Below are 21,802 nucleotides of genomic sequence, written 5' to 3' on the forward strand. Positions count from 1 at the left end.
AATGTAAACAAGCAAATTTTATAATCTGACATGTATAAGAATTGAGAAAAAACAAAACATAACAAAACATGCACACAATGTTCTTTGTCTTAAAATGAGAACTTATAGTTATACATTTACTTTCTACAAACTGGAGCCTTTTGAGTTTACATTGAGAAATAGTTAAGCACATGCCTACCTACTTTTCAAAGTACTTTAGCTCTAAAAGTGCAATAACGCTACATAATTTTTACTAACTGTTTATTGTATATCCTATAGTAGTTCCCTCTGCACCTGAGATAAGGATGTGAAATTCTCCTAAAATTTCCCCCCTTTAAAACCATCGTCTCCACAAAGACCTAATATCATGGTCACCAGCAGATGCTTTTTTGAGTCTAACAAAACTGTAGCATAGGCTAGTTATATACTTACTTCTGGTATTACCCTGTCCTGAGTCCTGAGCATACAAACAATAAATAACATTCTGTAATCCATCTGCAATGAAAGTTACAGCCCAGTTCAGAAGCCAAACTGTGATCCTTTTATATTGCAAATGCAACGAGGGCAGTGTTACTACAAATACAATATTTTGTCAAAGTTTTATTTTTCACAATTTAGTATCAGCCATTTCAAACTATAATCTGCTGAAACTTGTTGGCTGACAGAGGCAAAAATCATAGATCATTCAGGATTTTGAGTAGGGTTTTTGTTTTAATTGTAAAACTAAATGGTGCTTCCGTATTGACTATGCAATAGAGAAGGTTAGAGGATGCCAACTCCATTAAGTTACAACTTTCAAGGTTATGATATTTATTAAGGGGTAAATAGTGAGGTGGCAAAATTTGGAGATGATACAAAACTACTCAAGATAGTTAAGTCCAAAGCATAGTGCAAAGCGTTACAAAGCGATCTCAGAAAACAGGGCGACTGGCCAACAAAATGGCAGATGAAATTCAATGTTGATAAATGCAAAGTAATGCACACTGGAAAACATAATCCCAACTATACATACAAAATGATGGGATCTAAATGAGCTGTTACCACTCAAGAAAGAGATCTTGGAGTCATTGTGGATAGTTCTCTGAAAATATTCATTCATTGTGCAGCGGGCGTCTAAAAAGCCAACAATGTTGGGAATCATTAGAAAAGGGACAGATAATAAGACAGAAAACATCATATTGCTTCTATATAAATCCATGGTACGCCCACATCTTAATACCATGTGCAGATCTGGTTGCCCATCTCAAAAAAGATACATTGGAATTGGAAAAGGTACAGAAAAGGGCAAAAAAAATCTTCCCGTTAGAAACTTCATCAAACCAATATGTCTTTGTGAAATGTTTCGGTTTTGGCGAAACAATATAATTCAATGTCAAAAATGTCCCAAGAAGCACTACTATGTAACATTTGTACTGTTCAGAAACAGTCTAGATAATGTAATAAAGGATTTTTATTATGCAAAGTTTCATTAAAAGGAACAGGTTGGGTGGTGGAGTTTTAATGGTGCACGAGATGAATATAACACTTGCTCAGGCATCTTATGTAATAAGCATCAAGTTTTCTGAGTACCTGGGGCAGTAATTTCATTATCCGTTATTGTCACAATGTTACGTCTCATTTAAATGAATGTGACACCTGCAATTCACTACAAAAGTTTCTTTCTCCTGCTGACAATAGCCCACCTTAACTGATTGCACTAGTTATAGTTGGTATGGCAACACCCATTTTGTCACATTCTCTGTGTGTGTGTGTGTGTATATATCTTCCTATTGTATTTTCCACTGCATGCATCCGATGAAGTGGGTTTTAGCCCACGAAAACTTATACTTAAATAAATTTGTTAGTCTCTAAGGTGCCACAAGTATTCCTCATTCTTTTAACAAAAATAATGTAGCTCATGTGGCATCTCAAAATAAGGCTAGCCTTTTATGAATAAAGCTTAAAGGAAATGAAATTAAATAGAGCTGTAGTAAAAACTTGATAAAAAGGGGGAAATTCAAAGTTGGGACCATCCTTTTACCAGGGGAGTCTTCGCTATTACTACCCTTCTTTCACCCCATTGTGCCGAAGCAGTATAGCTCACCTGGTTTTCCATGAAGAGGGCTTCAGAAGAGTGGCGATGCTATATGCCATCTAGCATGAGCTACAATATCCAGGCACAAAAGGGGACATTAAGGACAGAATAAGGTCAACTTTTATCCAAAATCCCCAGAGGCCTATTCCATTTTTAACTCTATTTTCTTGCTTTTTGTGTGGTTGTTTGATCCTAGAGTTATTTTAATAGTTTTTGCATTTCATATTAAACAGTGTACATAACATACACTGGGTAATATCAAGTAGAACATGAGAGATATTATTGCACATGTGAAATTATTGTTTGAATGAATCCTCAGCTCCATTAGGTAAATTTAAGTAGAATTAAAATGTTTACATTTCTTTGGACATAAAAGTCCAAATAGGAAGAGGGCATAAAAGAAATGCGTACACTATTTCCTCTGAGCTGTTGACATTTGTATCAGTAAATACAGTAGAAGATCTTTTCAACAATGCAAAGAATTTTCTAACCATAAAGGAATGCCAAAGGAATCATTATTAAAAGGTTTGTCATTCCTCTTAACCTGCACTGTAAACAGTGAATTGCTGGTGCATAGTTAAGTAATATTTAAACGTGGAATGTACATTTAATTTTATAAATTACATGAAATGCAGGTTAAAGAGCAAATGTTTTAGCAAATAGCAGCAGCATTCCTTGACATTATGTGCAACATAATTTAAGTGAACATCACACCTACTCACCAAAACAGTGACACATAACGTACTTGAAAGAGTAGACAAAAGAAGCACTAAGAAGCAATTACATTTGATGAGATATCTCAATAAAAGACTCTGGTATTTGATGACTGATGAACAGTCAAATCTCTAGAGTTTGAGTCTCTTGTAATACATTTTATTAAGTAGCTGTTTGAAGTTGCAAGCCCCATGTGCATCCAACGGCAGAACTATGCATTATGTTTTAGGTGATTATTTAACTCTGGATTATGAGTACTGATGAAAGTGGCAGAGAACATGCCAGTTGCAAAACTGCCTACTCACACACTTGAAAATATTTATTGTGTACATGACCTTGGCAGGTTAAAGTATGTAGAAAAAATATTTATCATTTTATTATAGTAAGAGGAGTCAAAAAGAAAGGAGTAATCACTATTAAGCATTTGGTCCATTCACACAGTTGCCTCATGCTATTTTTTTTAAAAATTAGCTAATAGGTGCATACATTTGATGTTGGTTTGCTTGGTTGTTTTTGTTAAAATATATTCTATTACAATCTGCTAGGGAAACACTAGCTTAACACAACTGATTTGATATATAGTCATGTGATTTGCGTGACACTAAGAGCAGAAGAAAGCTAAAAAGTTGCATGTTTTCATTAACTTATTTCATTTTAAAATTCTACAATGTTTTATCGTTTTAAATTTGATATTCCTGATATAGAGTTACACAATTGTAAGATGGTACCTTGCCATGATAATGTTTTTTAAAAAGAAAGTGCTTTGCTTAACAGATCTCAAATCAGTTGCACGTAAATCATATACATTACTTTAATGTAATTTGTGTAACAATAAGCACTTATAAAAAAAAAAGTCAGAGAATATTTCTAAGGACAGCCCCATTAAACACTCAAACAAAATATACACATCATATATTCAACAAATATTAGACCTATCCAAAAGTGAATCATCTTGTTTGACCAGCATAAAAAGTTTGATGCAGTTGATCAGAACAATGTCTAAGTCATTTTTACTACGTGCAGTTCCATGAAAGAAGAAACTTGTTTTTTTCTAAATTACAATCCAATTTTTCAGCATTTAACCCTAAAAAGATCATAATTTTTTCATAATATACTTTACTTGGATGGAAACAAGAATAAGTGATGGAAAAGGAAACTGACAGCTACTTGAATGGTACATACACGTAAGAGTACATTTAAGCTTCAAGTTGCCAGGAAAATGCAGAATACTAACTCTTTGCAGCAAAGCTCCCAAATCACAGGTCAAAAGAATAGCAACCTTATTTAAAAATAATTTTTGTGCATGACTGATTATACTGTCAACACCTTCCGTTAGAGAATGGCATAATACACTCAGACGTCTGTGAGTAGCTTCTCTCCCATTGTCCCCTCAGGCATTTCCAATCCATTGGGATAAGTCAGAGAGAGACCAGGAACTCAGAACACTGACAGGTACAGAGAATTATTCAAGTGCATTGCAGTTTATAATACAGTTTTTGCAGGGGTCTTAAAAACAGGCATTCTATTTTGATTTATAGCTACTACTGCAGATGTCTGACAGCAAATTAAGGGGGGGAGGGAACCCTGATTACTTAATTCCTGAAGCAATTCTGAACATGCAGCAGCAAAGAATCCCACTTGAGTTACTTTCTACTGTAAAGATCAGGGCACAGTCCAGACACAAAGGACAGACTTTCAATCAACAAATATTAATCATCAACTTGAACTTATGCAGGAACAATTATTTTTTAAAAAGCAGTGTAGTAGAAATATGAATGCAGTTATATTTATATATAAAAGTGTTGTAAACTGATATGATAATCTTTTTAGAACACAAAGTCCTCTAACAAAAGGCTTGCAACAGTAAGAATCAATTAACTGCACCTGAAATATTAACCACTTCTACAGACCCTGCTTGATTTGAAAGCTACAATACTATGGCTTTTCTATCTAATTTCCTACCAGCAAATTTAGACAAATAAATAATAGTTGTCTAATGCTTGTAATACCTGCATGAGGCTCACACGTAAATATCTATCCAGTGTTAGCAATTTGTAACTAAAAACAACATTGAATATTTATCACAAGAAGAAAACATTAGGTTACACCGTGCTTACTTCGAAAATGCTCTGAAGCATAATAATAGACATCCTCATAGCCCTCATGGTAATCCTCCTCGGGTCGGTACTTTTTGCCTTTTCTTCTTCTCGATCTTCTTATCTGCTTCACAAAGCCCAAGAAACGTTCCATCTCTTTCACCAGCGCACAGTTATCAGTCCAGTTTACCTTTTGCTGGTCTTAACAGCTAAGCTTCAAAAAAGCTGTTTGAGCATGAACGAACAGCAAATATAGATGGAGAGCTGCACCCTTTCACTAGCCACTCTGATACCATTTAAAAAAAAACAAAACAAAAAATAAAAAAGCCCCAACAGTTTCAATTATGACAAAGCATTTTGTTTTACCTTTAAAAGGATCTTTATCAAATCCATTGTTTTTATGTTGAAATACTGCAACCAAGGTAAAGGAGGAAATAAAGAGAAGTGTTTGATCACAATCAGCTTTTAGACAAAACAGAACAAAGTTCAGAAGATCTGCCTGACAGCAAGAGGAATCCCAGCACTAAAATTTCACTACCCTATGTCTCCATCATTTGAAGAGGAGCTGGGGGGGCGGGGATACATGTTAGTCAATGGACTCAACCATATCTGAAGGCAAAACAGGTTTTCTGTAGCCTGTTAATCACTACCCTGATGTTTACTGTGGCACATGCTCAAGACCTCATTTGATTTCATTTGCTTTAAAAATGTTAACCACGCTGATCCATTTCCGATACCACACATGGTGGATGAATAAACAACAAAGTGGTTTAATCCATATACACAGCCTACTCACCGACAAGTGTGTGTGCTGAATGTGTTAATTGGAGCAGCAGGGAGAAAGCTCGGCAGCTGCTTAAAAATGACACGTTTACCCACAGGGCATTAATGTATTCCAATCATTGTTTGATCTAAATATTAAAATGCACTTCACAGACAGGCTCCTTATAGATCCAGCACAGCTATACAGTAATGCAAACAAAGAAAGCTACATCATGACCACACCGTACTGCCTACCCTTTACTGTACTCATCTAAAATCCTAGCTGAGTTGTAAAACTTGAAAAAAAAAAAAAAAACAGAGCAAACCAACCAGACATGAAGCAGAACTCTGTTCTGTAAGCAAAAAGCCTGAAAAGGTGCTCACATTTTTCTGACCACTTGTTTCTGCATTCCACAATTATTCTCTAAGATAAGACAGGAATTTCACAAGCGTTTTTGGCAAAATTCCCCTCCTTTAGGGTTTTTGCCATCCCAAGCGGCACCAAAAAAAAAACAAAAAACAAAAAACAAAAAAACCGCAATCGCGATCTGCGGCAGCAATTCGGCAGAAGGTCCTTCGCTGCGAGCGGGAGTGAGGGACCGGCCGCTGAATTGCCGCCGAAGAGCTGGACGTGCCGCCCCTCTCCGAAGTGGCCGTCCCAAGCACCTGCTTTGCAAGCTGGTGCCTGGAGCCGGCCCTGCATGTTTGGAACGCAATTAATCACATCAGTCAAATTATTTTGTACCTACTTACCTATCACCAGAACATATCCTGTTCCTCCTTACCCTATGAGAGGAGTCCCAATTATTTACTTTGAAAGCCTGGTCACTATAGTTATTTGATGAACAAGTCACTAATTCAATTCATTTTAGGTTATGTCTACACTACGAGCTAGGAGTGTGATTCTCCTGCTTGCGTACATATATTCATGATAGTTCAATGAGAACTAGTGTGAGTATCAGTAGTGTAGCTGCAGTAGAGGTGAACTGAGCCATGCCCTGTACAAACACTCCTGAAATCAGAGGGTACCTACTTGGCACAGCTAAGCCATGTCTTCACTGCCACTGCCCATGCATGCCACTGCTGCTACACTATTTATATTTGTGCTAGCTCTTGTCAAGCTCCTGGGAGTATTTGTACACAAGCAGGGGAATCTTCACACCCTTAGCTTGTAGTACAGACATAGCCAAGTATCATAGCTCTCATATGGAAATTATTTTTGTTACATTCCTGAACGCTGAGATTGCGTGATAAGATGATGGAAAACAACATAATGTCACATTTTTTAAAAAGTAATAAAACTTTGTATAGGTATTTTTATGAACAGATCACTGCATCCTCCAGCGTTTTAGTTTCTCTCCCTTTTTTGCTACTCTGCTTCCAAACAGTACAAAACATATTAAATGAAAATTGTGACACCTTTTCTGCAAATATTTAGAGTATTATAACAGGAGAGGCAGACGTCCCTGAAGAGTTAGGTCTTATTATTATTATTGCTTACGTACTCCCAGTCTATAACTCTCTCTCCCAATCCCTTTTTCAATAAGATATTAACAACTTTCTGAAATATTCACCTTTTAGATCAAGGGTGGGCAAAATACGGCCCACGGGCTGGATCTGGCCCGTCTAATATTTCTGTCCAGCCCGCCAGGGTCTTAGGGGTCAGCAGCCACCAAGCTTCCTGCAACCATGGGAGGTTCCTGGAGATGGGTCTAACCCGACCTCAGGAATGGCTCATGCAGAGGAAAAAAGAAATCCTGTCCCTCCTCAGCCTGTCCAGGACAGCACCCAGAGTCCAGCGCTTGGGAGTTAAAGTGGCCTTGGGCTGGCTGGGGGGGTGGGGGAAGGGAAGAGAGGGGTGACCACAGCAGTCATGCGGCCCTGGACGGTTGCCCACTCGCCCACCTGTAAGGCTAGTCCTGCCTTCCCCAAAAAGTGACCGAATCCCCCTCCCCCAATACCATGCCACCTCACTTCTATGCTGCTGTTGTCGGCGACACTGCCTTCAGACCTGGGCTCCCTCCCAGCAGCCGCTGCTCTCCGGCTGCCCAACTCTGTAAAATCTGGTCTCCCCTACAATAGTCAGATTTCATGGTCCGTGACACATTTTTCACGGCTGTGAATTTGGTCGGGCCCTACTGATACACCTTAGTGTATCACTACAACAACTATTCATATCTAAGGTGCATAAATAGGGCTTTCCAGTGGACTCTAGCCAAAGAGCTAGTTGATTTGCTGACAAGTGCTTTATTCATCTGTTCCCCTTTGTATAAATACCAATAGCAATGACTAATATTGCCAATATCCTTATTTTAATTATTTTTTACTAGACCATGTATGTTTTTTGTGGGGGACTTCTGCACATCTAAAGCTTCAAGTATTAAAACCAAGCTATAGCAATCCAAAAATGATGCAAGTTACCAGCCCTCCAATTTCACACAGCTGTTACTTTTAAAACACTGAACAGATTTACCGTTATTTCTAACTTTCCAGAAAACTGTATATTTAGAGGAAGTGGAATAATATAATTAGAGATACAAAAATTGGTGTGTATCTAACTTCTACCCCCAAGTTATAACTGCAAGTCTCACCAGAGCTTTAACTATGGAGCTATTAACAGTTACTGCCAAATACAACACTTCAGAGTTATGGGATTCTCAGCCTGAGGCTCATAACCTCCAGGTGGGCTGCAAAAAGTGTCAAGGGGTCATGACCACTTTGCTCTTCTCATAGGCTAAATGGGATGACATCTCAGCTAGATGGGGGGGGGGGGAAAGAGGTCCTGTAATGGAAATGATTGAGAACCTCTGCCTTAAAGAACAGAAAATAATATTAAAAATTATCTAATAAAATATATTGGACCAATGTGAAATGAAATTATTTTAAATATGTAAAATAAACACTAGATGCTTCACCTATGCCTGTACATTTGAGGGGGGATTGCATTATTTGAGAAATATTATAAAATGTTCTAATATAATTGAAGACTATTTCAAAATGCATGGGCACAAAGGGGGCAGAGCTAAAAATTCTATAACAATTCCTAACTATTGAGTGCTCCACTGTGTAACGTTAGCAATATATTAAAGCTTTGCATATGAAATATATGTTTAATACATAGCTCATACTATATTTAATGGTTTTTAATGTCTTCATTGTGTTTTACAAATATTAAGCCTCAGAATATACCTAGGAGGTAAATGTTATCATCATCCCATTTTCAAATGAATAAGCACTGTGTCTTGAATCAAATGTTACAAATACAGCTTCCTAAAGTGAAAGAGTGTCATTTTTTCCCCCATATCTATCCACCAACCTGTAGCCCACTCTTGGGAATATTTAGTTTCTCACTGATAACACGGGAAGCTCTTTTCAATGTTTTGGCGCCATGGGTTTTTATAATCCCCACATAAAAACCTTCTAGAGTTTGAGCTAGGAAAAAAAAAAAGACTGAGATAAAATTTTCAAAAGTACCACAGAGACTTAGAAGTCTAAGTCCCATTGACATTAGCTCCTAAATGACTTCGTTTTTGAAAGTATTATTCTGAGTACATAGGGTTAAATGTGGCAGACACTCTGGGCTGTGTTGACACTCGAATTTTTGGACCCATAATTCCCAACAGGTGCAAAGCCCCGGATGTAGACAAGTCAGGCTTTTTGTTTCCAAAAGGCTTAGCCAAAAATCTTTACATGTGCTGTATTCTCTTGGTCCTGATTAGAAGTAGTGTCTTTGATTACCTTGCATGGGGGGAAGCCATGGAAGTTCGGGCATTTAGATGTTAACTGCAATTTCCATGAATACAATAAAGTTCACAATTCAATTTTTGGCCCTTCTGAAACTGTGATGATGACAGCATTTCGTAATGTAGATATATGTCTGCTCTGACAATGAACTCATTTCATATAGGTTACCAAGAACTACACAGTGATAACTTTCAGGTAATATCAAACCTGGGCCTGATTCAAATCAGTGACCTGCTGGCCAAAGGCTTCATGACGACAATAAAGTCAACATGACATTAAGATACTATGCCCTTGGGAGAGCTGAACTAAGACCTCAGCAGATATGTAGCATGAGATCCACGTGATCAGGATCAGCACATGCTATTGCTTCAAAATATGGGTTAAGATATATAAGCTTCACCTCCATCTGTGGTAGTCATAGCAAGTATTAGTTGTTACTATCAGTAAAAGCTCTACATTTAACATTCCTGTTTGCATACAATTATTGTTCACCACTCACGGAAATATAAGCAAATATTTTGTTTTGAATGGAATGTGGTACAATGAAATAAATATATTCATAGATGTCCAGAGGAAAACTGCTCTGTAAAGTCTCACACTTCATAGTGAGTGAATAAGAATGAACCAGCTTGACAAATTAGATACCAGAGAACAGCCTGAAGAACCTTGATCTGACTAGCATGAAGGAAGTTTATAGGTGCCCAGGAGAGAAATTTGTCACTGAGCTCTACCTATTTTTTAGAGTTAAACATTTCTGATGAAAGTTCATTAGAAATGTAATAATGTACGTGACATTTCATGAATGACAGACTTGTTTATTAAAGCATAAATTCACTTTTAAAAAGATATTTGGGGAAAGAATGGGGGAAGGGTTAGATTGGTATTTATGTCCATAATAAAATAGGCATGGCATTAAGATATTATGCATTTAAGAGAGGTTGACACCTCATTGGGCTTAAAAACATGGGACCTTGGGACCATCAGGACGCAAGGGAGAGAAGCAGGCCTGCATAATGCTTCACTCCTCACCTAGTTCACAGCAAAAAAGTCAAAGCTTTAGACAGGTGAGCTCAAGCCAGTATACAACATTTCTGCTATCGGGAGGGAACATTGGGTTTGCCTCACTGAGTTCTGGCTGGAGAATACACAAGCAAGAGAACACAACAAGGTGGCATAAGAGTTCTGCTTAATATTACCCCTCTTGGGACAAAAATAAAGCTGCATTTAAATGGTTTCTGGAGTTCAACTGAACACAGAAAATCTCCAAAGTACAAACCTCTTGAGTTACAACATAAAGATTTTCTATGTGAAAAACTTACATGTATTGCAGAGATCCAAGAGATAGGAGAGGAGGGCTTATCTTCTCCAGCCCTCTTGCAATTGTGGGATGTAACATCTGATAATCTACAGTTTTTTGATGTTGAGACCAAAAATCACAGACATCCTGATTTCCAGAAGTTGTTGCCCTGTCACAGCCTTGTCTTTCCTGACATCCTAGGTTCTCAGTAGCAGATGTGGAATTACATATTCTCAGGAGAGACTGTGGGTGATCACGTACCATGAGCTAATAGCATCTAGAACCAGTCCATCTGAAGCAGGCTTCTGAATACAGGTTCAATCTTCTTCCAACATTTGCCTGCTGAGACCATCATAAAAGTGTTGACTAACCTACCCTATCATTCAATATTAGATCCATTTCCAGATCCTGGTCGGTCCTCACCTTCAAAGTCCTTAATGGCCTAAGCAGGATTACAGGAAAAGCCTCCTCTATGCTACAGCTTCCCTAGCAATGGCACCAATTCAGACATTCTTATGAGGGGAAAGAAGGGGAAAATTCCAGTCCCCATCCATCTCATCACCCAACAGGGACCCCATTCCAGCAGGGGCCTCACTTTCCCCCTCCTCCCCCCTCCTGTTGGGACGTAGAGTCTCCCGCGCCAGGGAGTCTCCCCCCTCTCTTACCTACACAAGTGCATAAACTGGGACTGCCAGGAATCAAGCAATCAGTGGACTCCCCTGCGCTCCAGAAACAGACTCCTTGTGCATCTGGTCAGACCACCATTTGGCTCAACCACACCTCCGTCTCGACAGAGGGGTGGCCGGGCCAAATTTTAGTGGCATTGCACCTGCACCACTGGAGCAGTGCACCAGACCACTCTGGCATTAGCCATACTGATTTAGTAGGGGCCCAATGCCTAAACATGGTCGGGCCACTGCCTCTCCAGCTCTGCAGCCTATGGACCTTTCAGCAAGTAGTTTGTGCCAATTTTAGCCTACTTTACTTCAGTTCACAACTGGTCACTTTATTTACTATTAATTATTCACTCAAAGTCACACAATGTTGTTTGTTTCTGTTTCCTGATTACAGGATACAAACTTTATAAACCTTTTCTGTTAATAAATTATCCGTGACCATTCATCATTATTTGACAGATCTATTGTGCAAATAAACAGTTTTTCAAAATTGATGTGCAAGCACTTCCAACGTATACTCTGAGTTATTCATAAATGTTAACATTCCTGGTTGCTTTTGCTCTCTGCAAGCTTTCTAGCAAACAAATACACACTCACAAATCAGTGTATAACCAGTGCTAATGCTGTAGAATGAGGAAAGATAGTGGAGAAGGGATTAATTCACAAAAATATTGGTTAATTTTGTGAGAGAGACAGAGAGAGAGAGAGCGCGCGCAAAAGCGAGCGAGCCTAGGCATAGCTCGTAGATGTGCTGCAAACTGCTGTGAAATCTTCATAACCCTATTTAAAAGGGTCACTGTCAACTAGAATTGGTGCAAAATTTATATTTTGGGGGGAAATAATTCTAAACCTTTTTTTTTCCATTTAAAAAAGTTTCAGTGGAAACACAATCTATACATTCTATCCCTTTATCTGTTTTTTCTGTACCTGCTAGACCAGGGGTGGGCAAACTTTTTCACCTGAGGGCCACATCTGGGTATGGAAATTTTATGCTGGGCCATGAATGCTCATGAAATTGGGGGTTAGAGTGTCAGAGGGGGTGAGGGCTCTGGCTAGGGTTGTGGGCTCTTGGGTGGGGCTAGGGATGAAGGGTTGGGGTGCAGGAGGGTGCTCCGGGTTGGTACTGAGGTGTTTGGAGGGCAGGAGGGGGATAAGGACTGGGTCAGGGGGTTGGGGCGTGGGAGGGGGATCAGGGATGCAGTCTCCAGGCAGCGCTTACCTCAAGCAGCTCCTGGAAGCAGCAGCAGCAGCATGTCCCCCCCATCCAGCTACTACGCGGAGGCGCAGCCAGGTGGCTCTGCGCGCTGCCCCATCCGCAGGCGCCGCCCCTGCAGCTCCCATTGGCCACAGTCGCCCAGCCAATGGAAGCTGCGGGGGCAGTGTGCCGCCCTGGTTGCCCCTAGGCGTAGGAGCTGGAGGGGGACATGCTGCTGTTTCTGGAAGCCGTGCAGAGCCATGGCATGTGCAAAACCCTGACCCCACTCCCTGGCTGGAGTGGGAGCTCGAGGGCCGGATTAAAATGTCTGAAGGGCCGGATGCGGCCCCTGGGTCGTAGTTTGCCCACCCCTGTGCTAGGTACTGCTTTAAATGAACTGTCTCAAGACCAGGTCGCGGGTGGTCCAGCCTACTGTGTGGAGCTGGAGTCAGACCTATTTGCCAGAGCAGGAGTCAGAACCAGAGTCATAGTCTGAATGCCAGAGCCCAGGGTCAAGGCAGTATGAGACCGAGGAATTGGAGCCAAAGATCAAGGCAGGAATCAGCGCAAAGGGTCAGAACTGGATTACCTGAGTTGAGGAAGGCAGGAGCAACGGTGGTTCCTGTGCAGGAGCAAGGCTGAGACAGGACTGGAACAAGGTCCAGTGCAGGGATTAGGTGGGAACAGGACAGAAGCAAGGCAAGCACAGGGAGACAGGATCCACCAGTCTGTGCCTTGAGCAGCCAGAGAGCTACTGCTGGACTTAAAAACAAGCTTGCTAGCTTCTTCAGGCATTCAGGTGGGGTGGTCTTTTAGCCTGCCCAGCTTTGCTCATTAGGCCATCAGGAGACGGAGTAAGTGCAGCTACAGGGCCTGATTCTTGACACTAATAGTTGTAACAAACAAAAGTGGGTAAACAGAATCTAACCTGACACTGCCACAGAGACACCCATTGCCCTGATAAACACCAAAAAAGGCTGAATTTGCTTAGTGTTCTGAGTTAACTGACAGTGGCTCTACTGGTAAGAATTAACTAGGTTTCATCTCTGACAGGACTTTAGAAATTCTCTGGAGCTGAAACAGTAGGTTGGTTTTATTAAAAAAAAACACTAAAAGTGGAAAATATTCTTTGAGGGGTCCGAATTGAGGATGTTTTGATCCCTGGCAAGTGTTTCTGGGGAAAAAAAATAAATGGTCAAAAAGAACATTTCTGAAATCTTGCTTGGTATGTCTCATTCAATTTTGTACCCCTTTTGCACATAAAGTATACATTGTACCAACTTCTAAGTTCATACAGAAGTAAACATTTCCCTCATTTGAACTACCAACTTCCATTTGCCACAAATCTTTTAGCCCTTTTCTTGAAAAATTGATTTTTTCCCATTTAATCAAAAATAAAACACCAAAACAAAGTTGAAGTTCAACATGGAGGTGGGAGTAGGAAGGAAGAAGAGAGAAAAAAATGCATCAGACATTTCACTGGCACATGAATGCCTAACAGATTCGTAAATTGATGATGTTGAGGTCAGAATTAAGGTTTTGCATCATACCTTAATCCTGAGGAATAGGGCATGTGCATTGTGTTACTTTATATCTGGAAGGTGAATGGGATTTAGCTGAATAAAATTTAAGTGAAATTGGCAAATGTGATATGTGTGTGTTAAAGTATGTTACAGAAGAATACCTTAATTGGACATTTCTTTCCTTTTAAAGGTTTGTGTAGGATACTGTTCCTCTTATGCAACATTAACTGGCTTTTAAAGAATTTTTTTCTTTGTGGAAATAGCATAAATGGTTATGGAAAAGTAGTATATGGATGCATTCACTTAGGCATCCTGTGTATCCTTCTACCACAAGCACTTCCTGCTCATTAAACCAATGTCCTCCCTGATCCTGTTCTATGCCCTGATTGTGCAATAAACACCAAGAGTTGCTGGGGTCTGCCCACATGAAACTCACTGAAGGATCCAGGCCACTACTTCCCCGTCCTCCCTGTCTCCCCCGTGTCTGATGCCTCTCTATCAATGACCCACATTCTCACCTCTCCCTGCCCTAATAAAATCTAGATTAATTTTAAAATTAAGGAGAGCTAGCATAATGTGTTGTACTGCGAAACAAATATCTTCCAGATGTTATTTGATGTAAACCTTCTTCCCTGCCTCCTCCTTGTCTGATGTCAACTTTCTGTATCATATCAAGACCAGATTATAAACTCTTCTGCACAAGGCCCATGTCTCTATTCTTTTTTAAAGCATCATGCACACCTCAGCTGCAATAAAATCCTGCTCAATGTTTACTAACAATAACAGTAATTAGCTGATAGCAGTGAAAATTTAATTGATATGTCCCTCTATGGAAAACATCCACCAAATTACACTGTGTGGTTATCCACAGAGAGGAAACGTGCTGTAACAAGAGGCCTTTGTCATTTGTTTCAAAATAATGAAGGAATGGCTCAAAGCGATAGAGGACAGGTAATGGTGATGAGTCTGACCACAAGACAGGGAAGCCAACAACCAGAAACTAAAACACTGGAAAAGGCTCTCTAGATCCTGAAGGCAAAATGCAACCTGTAGAGTCATAAACCTTCCGCGGTAACCGCAAGAAACAGATAACACTGATGAACAGAAGGATTTTACTGTTGCGGAACTCAAACAAGCAAATTCTGTTCAATGATCAAAAAAGAGAAGTGCGTGCGAACACTCTATTATGAGTGAGTGCATTTGTGACTAAAAATATGTAAATATTTATGCAAAGTAGGTAATCTGTCTACAATCTCCTGCCCCAGAGGCACAGACCAACAAGATGAGTAATAAAGAATCCAGTTGAGGCAGGTTAACCCATCTCATCCACTCCCAAATCCCAACCTTTCCTTTCTTTTTTAAATATCTGAATGCAGCTAATAATCCTTCTAAATAAGCAAATGTACTTTTAACACATTGTTGTCCCCACATGGACATCAACAGTGAGAAACAATTTGGATAAAAAAGATACAGATTAGATGGGCAACTTGAAAGGTATAAGGAGAAATAAAAAGATGTAAAATCACAATAAGGAGAACCCAGTAGGAAGCATCTCAGTCAATATCATATTACAAAACCATGGGCAATGACCACAGGACACTAGCACAATAAAAGGGCCCACCGACTAGCTCCCACACTTCAGAGAAGAAATTTGTAGAATGGGGGTTTCTACACATCTTTACAGAGAATATTTGGCTTCCTTTTGGTCTCTATTCCAAAACCGCAGAAATAACTCCATATTTAAGGGTGTAACTTACATCCAATCATGACCCCTTTTTTTAACTTCATTTGAGAGAAAAAAATAGCAACAAAAAATGTCCCTGATATTTCACAGTGTGATCTTCTGCATAAGAAAATATTTGAGAAAGTTAGAAAGAAAATGGCCAAGGCATTCAAGAGATATCAGAGCTTGAAAAACTTGGAGCTAGTTCATGTTTGCAAACGTTTCCAAGGATTTATTTGGAACCTCAAGATCTACAAGCATCAGAATGGTTTCTTCAGTTCTCCTCTGTAAGTATTAGCGCCTTTGAGTATTACTTTGAAGATGTAAATAGTATAATGTTTTGAACATCTGAAACTCCATCACCTCATCTTTACATGCCTGGAAGATTCCCTTCTCAGAGAGTGCTTTTTGCTCTCAGCTCCCTCTATTATCATAATACTTGCATAATTTAAGCTTATGGGTTTATATGTGAGTCAATGATTTGTACATATTTTCCATGTAAATATAGTAGTGATACAAGATAAAAATATCTCTTTATTCTTTTCTAGACAAGCTTTTAAGAACATTTCCTTAAAATAATATTTATCCTTGAAATCATAGTAATAGTAACTCTTAGATATTCCATGTTTCTTCTTTCTTAAAAAAAAAAAACCCCACAATAATTCCCAGACAAGACTATTTTGACTGGGAATTTTCTTAAGTTTTATAAAATATTTAACATTTTTTCGTGGAGCTTGCAAGTTATGCAGAATGTTCTCTTCTCCCCCATGCTTCCCCTTCATTTTGCTTCCAACCTCACAATCCTTGCTCTTTCCCCATTGTGACTCTCTGCATCATTGACAAAGAAATATGCATATAATGTGGATTTAATTGGGAAGTTATAGGCAGGTAGATGAGCAATCTTTCCTGTCCAGAACAGTCACTTTATCATCCTATATTGTTCTCTCTTCTCCTGATCCCTCAGAGCAGCCCGCCTGCCATCAAATGTGGTTCTCTGCAAGCCATTGTGGCTGTCTGCATAGGGGCTACTTGAGATAGATGCTTTCTAAGCCCTGTTTGGGCCATGAGTCACAACCAACAGTTTTGGAAGCACACAGCATTCAGCTGTGTGCATTCTGAAGTATGTATAAGATCAGTATGTTATTTAGGAAGCCCACAGAGAGCAAGTATTTAACATCCGAAAGCTCAAAACTGGTCTAGGGCTTCAGTTCACACCAGGACCAGCGAAACCAAAATGAATTAGAAGTTTTTACACCAAACCATTTGAATTGTGATGAGCCAATGTCCAAGAGGAAAGAGCACATTTTAAAACCTCAAACATCCCAAATGCTTTGTCCAGCTTGCCTGAATCTTTCCAGATCAGATGGACTGTTACCATTTTGAAGGCCCAATATATAAAGATACAAAATTTTAAAAATATGACATTTTGAATTAGGAGAGGACTTTGTAAGCTGATCTGCTTAAACATGCTTGGGTCCTCAAATTTGATGAGCATTCTATAATTCTAAACTGGAATGAACTATTAAAAACTGCATGAGAAATTTACAAAAAAACCAAACCCATTTCCCCCAGTTTTATATAGTCCTACTGAACAAGATGGCAGACTACTGAGGCAGAGTTAAAGTCATTCATAAAACTTCGAATTACTAGACTTTCTACTTTTTTTTCCCCCAAATCTTTTCAACTTAGCTTCACCTTTCAAATATAACTTTTAAATTGCTATTGCAACATTTTAAAGAAGGCTTTTCAAAAGTATTTACAAACTTAACTGTGTAATCATTTTTTTTTTTTTTGTCTGAAAGTTGTTCCTTACATTCCCTGCTATACTTCATTATTCATATGGAGGCTATTACCTTTACACTCTCGTAATATAGGGCCTGATTGTGTACTGATAACTGCTTACCACTGTACACAGTCCCACTCAATTAAATAAGAGTGCTCAGGGCAGTATGCACTACGCTAGTTAGTGTTTGCAACATCAAGGCCTTATTCTACACTGGTGTTGCCAGGTCCTATTTTCAGTCATGTTCACACCATGAGTTGTAGGTTTGCATGAAAAAGAAAACACTGGTGAAGTAGAAATAATCTTATGTTGATAGAAAGAACGAGCTCAGGTGTGAGGACTTACAATACAGTGCATTTTGGAAGCTAAGGGTGACTGTTTGACATTTAATTTTCCAAGATGTCTAAACAACCACAATAAATTTACAAATGTAGACATGCCACACTGTTAAATTTCATTTCACGCTCAGTAAGCAAACATTACCAAACTATAAGCACTGTCATCCTTTGTCTTTTTAGCTAGAAATCTTGTAGCCAATAAAGGTTCGACCTTGAAATATTTCACAGATGGATGAGTTGGCTTGGGTTTGCTAGTCACTCTGTTATGAAATTTACAGACCAGGACAGTTAGGTCACATTTACTGTTGTAATTTCTGGAAGGTGACTATAGGCCACATTTTAGAATACTGTCACTGGAATACATCAGCAAAATGTCAGAAAATTAGTGTATATTAATCCTGATAGAGAAATCCTGATAGAGATATAGAATGAGAAAATCATGTTCTTTGTATTTAATATTCTTACCAATACTTTTATTATGAAAAAATAAAAACCTCTCTAAATTTCTTTGCAGGGTTTCTAATAATTTCACAAAACTACAAGAATATCTTATTAAATTATGGAAAATATACGGTTATGTGGGAAAGGATGATTAATTGTTATGGCAGGCTAACATAAGACACAGTTCAACCATTTTTGGCATGGACTGCACCTACACATCAAAAAGAAAAATTACAAGTCTTATTTACCCAAGGGATTATTTATGGTTTTCTGATACTGCCACTCCATTTGAAACACTGCACTGCACCAGCTAAGCAAATTAAACAAGCAAACATACAAGTATTAATATGTGCCAACTCTCATGATCTATATATCTTACTTATTTGGAGAGCTATATATTCATTTTCAATGGTATAAGCTGCAACCACTTAAGGCTGCAGCATATTTCAGTATCACTTCAGTTTCCACCCTATAGTAAATACTCAATGACATTTTAAAGAGAATAAATATTCAGTTCTCTCTATTAAGTATTAAGTCTTTAATCTAAGTATTAAGACTGATTTAATATGAATTGAAAAACTGTGAAAAATAACTTAACATTCCAAATAAGTAGCAAAATACTGCACCTGGGTAGTTTTAAAATATGCAGTGTACACATTTCAAAAATAAAAAAGGTAACAAACAGTAAATTAAAAGATAATTAAAAATCTTCATTGTTATCTTTTAGACAAGTGTATTAGTCTCTCCAGTGTCTGCATACTGGCCCAAATCCAGCAAAAACTTATACACATGCTTCATTTCAAATAGTGTGTTGTTACACTGAAGTCACTGGAAATATTTGGACTGCGTAAATTGAAGCATGTGCTTAAAACGGCGCAGGATTGGGAACATTGTCCTCTCCCATCCTTATGTTTTATGTCTCTTGTTATTCTTATCTAAATTAGGACCTAACACTGGTGTGCTGATGCCACTACCTATCATGCTGGCCAATATTGTCTCATTGTACTCACCCGTGGGTCTGTCTTATCCACCTGTTGTTTCTTGACTTATACTTAGATTGTGAACACATTGGAGTGAGGCCCATCTTTTCTGGTCCGTGATTAGGACTCCTTGGCACTACAGTAATACAGATAATAAAGCTACATACAATTATTTCTCTCAGTGCTGTTATTCATTCCTGGAGTCCTATCAAAATCAATGGGAAACTATATATACAGGAATAACTGTATGTAGGGCTTCCAACTGTCTAATTGCACAAACCCAAACACCCTTGCCCCACCCCCTGCCCCGAGGCCATGCCCCAGCCCCACCCGTTCTCTGAGGCTACGCCCCCATTCACTCCATCCCCCCTCCCTCCATCACTTGCTTTCCATCACCCTCACTTACTTTCACCAGGCTAGGGCAGGGGGTTGGGGTGAGGGATCTGGGATGAGAATGTGGGTTCTGGGGTGAGGCTGGGGATGAGAGCTCTAGGGTGCAGGAAGGGGCTCAGGGCAGGGGCACAGGGTTGGGATGCAGAAGGAGATGTATGAGGGGGGTGTGGGCTCTGGGAGGAAGTTTGGGTATGGGAGGGGACTTTGGGCTGGGGCAGGAGGTTAGGGTGCAAGGAGAGGGTGAGGACTCCAGCTGGCAATGCGGGTTCTGGGGTGGGGCCAGGGATGAGGGGTTTGGAGTGCAGGTGCGGGCTAGGGCTGGGTGCAGGAGGGATGTGTGTTGCAGAAAGGAGTTTGGCTGCGGGAGAGGGAGTTGGGGTGTGGGAGGAGGTTTGGCTGCTGGGGCAGGGAGTTGGGGTGTGGGAGGAGGTTCAGGGTTGGGGCAGAGGATTGGGGTACCGGAGGGGTTTCGGGCAACTTTAGCCTACTGAAGTCAATAGAAAGATTTACATGGACTTCAATGAGACTAAGTGGGTTACATAATAATCTTTTATTGGACAAACTTTTAAGCTACAGAGAGCTCTTTTTCAGGTCTGTTCTTCAGGATCTGAAGAAAAGCTCTATATAACTCAAAAGCTTGTCTCTTTCACCAACAGAAATTTGTCCAATAAAAGATAATTACCTCACCCACCTTGACTCTCTAACATCCTGGGACCAACACAGCTACAACAACACTGCAATGGACTTCAATGAGCTTTTAATCAGATCCTTAGCTCTGAAATCAGGATTGTGTGGTTCCCCTGCAACATTTTAATGATATCAAAAATAGTAGTGCAGGCTAGGGCAGGGGAAAATCCCTAGGATGTTTATTGTGTTTGCAATGCCAGCTCTTCCAAGGGAAACGTGGAATCCTGGTGTTGAGACTTCTGACTGCTAAAAGCTGAGACTGGACGACAGGGAATGGATCACTTGATAAATGCTCTGTTCTGTTCGCTCCCTCTGAAGCATCTGGCACCAGTCACTGTCAGAAGACAGGATACTGGGCTAGATGGACCATTGGTCCCACCCAGTATGGCCATTCTTTTGTTTCTATGACATGGCAGGTAAATGAAAAACAAATCTTAAGACAGTTGGAGGAAAACTGCCACTTTGCGGTTCTGACTTTAAGATTCAATAATTTTGTAATACAATGAATACGTATTACAGCACTGATGAGTGTCAAGATGCCATTTTTGCAACAAAAACATATTTCGGAATGAAAATAGTTCTGTCACTAATCATGGAGGAGGACAGACCATCTGTTTTTGGAAAATTATACTATGTTCCTTAATATTATGTATGCTGATTAGGTAAAAAAAAACTTAAATTGTATATTAATGAATGTATAAATGATTCATGGGCAGTCTTGTCTTTTATTTTGCATAGCATATTAAGAAATGTCTTGAGGGAAAGAGAGAGAATTATGAGTCATATTTAAGTGCATCAAATAAGGATTTAAATTAGATTTAATATGACAGTTAATTTATGTCAATGCAGACCATCTTCTCAGAGACCCTTCTGGTGCCACACACACACACACACAAGAGAAGAAAGGAACATACCAATACTGGATACCAACCAGTAGATGGCTGTTGCCAATTTTACTGTGAGGCTCATGGTAATTGCTTTATTTCTTAAAGACCCAACTCAGAGTCAAATGAGTACATGCAAATCTGAGCTTTTAAGTTTCCGGCCCTCATGATTGCACAGAAAAGCTTGAAAATGTGACTTGAGCATATTCTATATATTTTAAGACCAATCTCATGTTTTTTGGTGCCTAAGTCATGATTTTTGAACTCTTGGACTTGGCAATAAAGAGGTAACTGGTTTAGGTTTAAACTCCTACAATCCCAATGCAATGAGAAGCAGATAATTTGGATCCGGCTACCTTTTTAAAAGAATGATTTTAACCAGCCCTCCCCGGCCCCAAATTCAAACCACTCATCCCCAGCCCCACCCCAGATCCCACACCCCCAGCCAGAGCCCTCACCCCCCCACACACCTCAATCCTATGCCCTAGCCCTGAGCCCCCTCCCGCACCCCA

The 21,802-nt window shown here is 39.5% G+C and overlaps 1 protein-coding gene across 9 annotated transcripts in view; it reads right to left on the reverse strand.

The window, feature by feature from the left end:
* GRIP1 (glutamate receptor interacting protein 1) overlaps nucleotides 1-21,802 on the reverse strand; it is a 544,307-nt gene that overhangs the window by 365,917 nt on the left and 156,588 nt on the right. For 3 of the 9 annotated variants that reach the window (XM_034770845.1, XM_034770836.1, XM_034770807.1), the window contains exon 1: nucleotides 4,885-5,401. The exons of 1 other annotated variant lie outside the window; for it this stretch is intronic. In XM_034770845.1, the coding sequence (XP_034626736.1) occupies nucleotides 4,885-5,017 (133 nt within the window). In that variant the 5' untranslated portion in view covers nucleotides 5,018-5,401. Of the gene's footprint in view, nucleotides 1-4,884; nucleotides 5,404-21,802 lie in introns of those variants that run through there. 5 more of the 9 variants (XM_034770797.1, XM_034770787.1, XM_034770864.1 and 2 more) reach the window with 3 other exon arrangements.

The sequence above is a fragment of the Trachemys scripta genome, chromosome 1 (assembly GCF_013100865.1).
Source record: "Trachemys scripta elegans isolate TJP31775 chromosome 1, CAS_Tse_1.0, whole genome shotgun sequence".
NCBI lineage: Eukaryota > Metazoa > Chordata > Testudines > Emydidae > Trachemys > Trachemys scripta.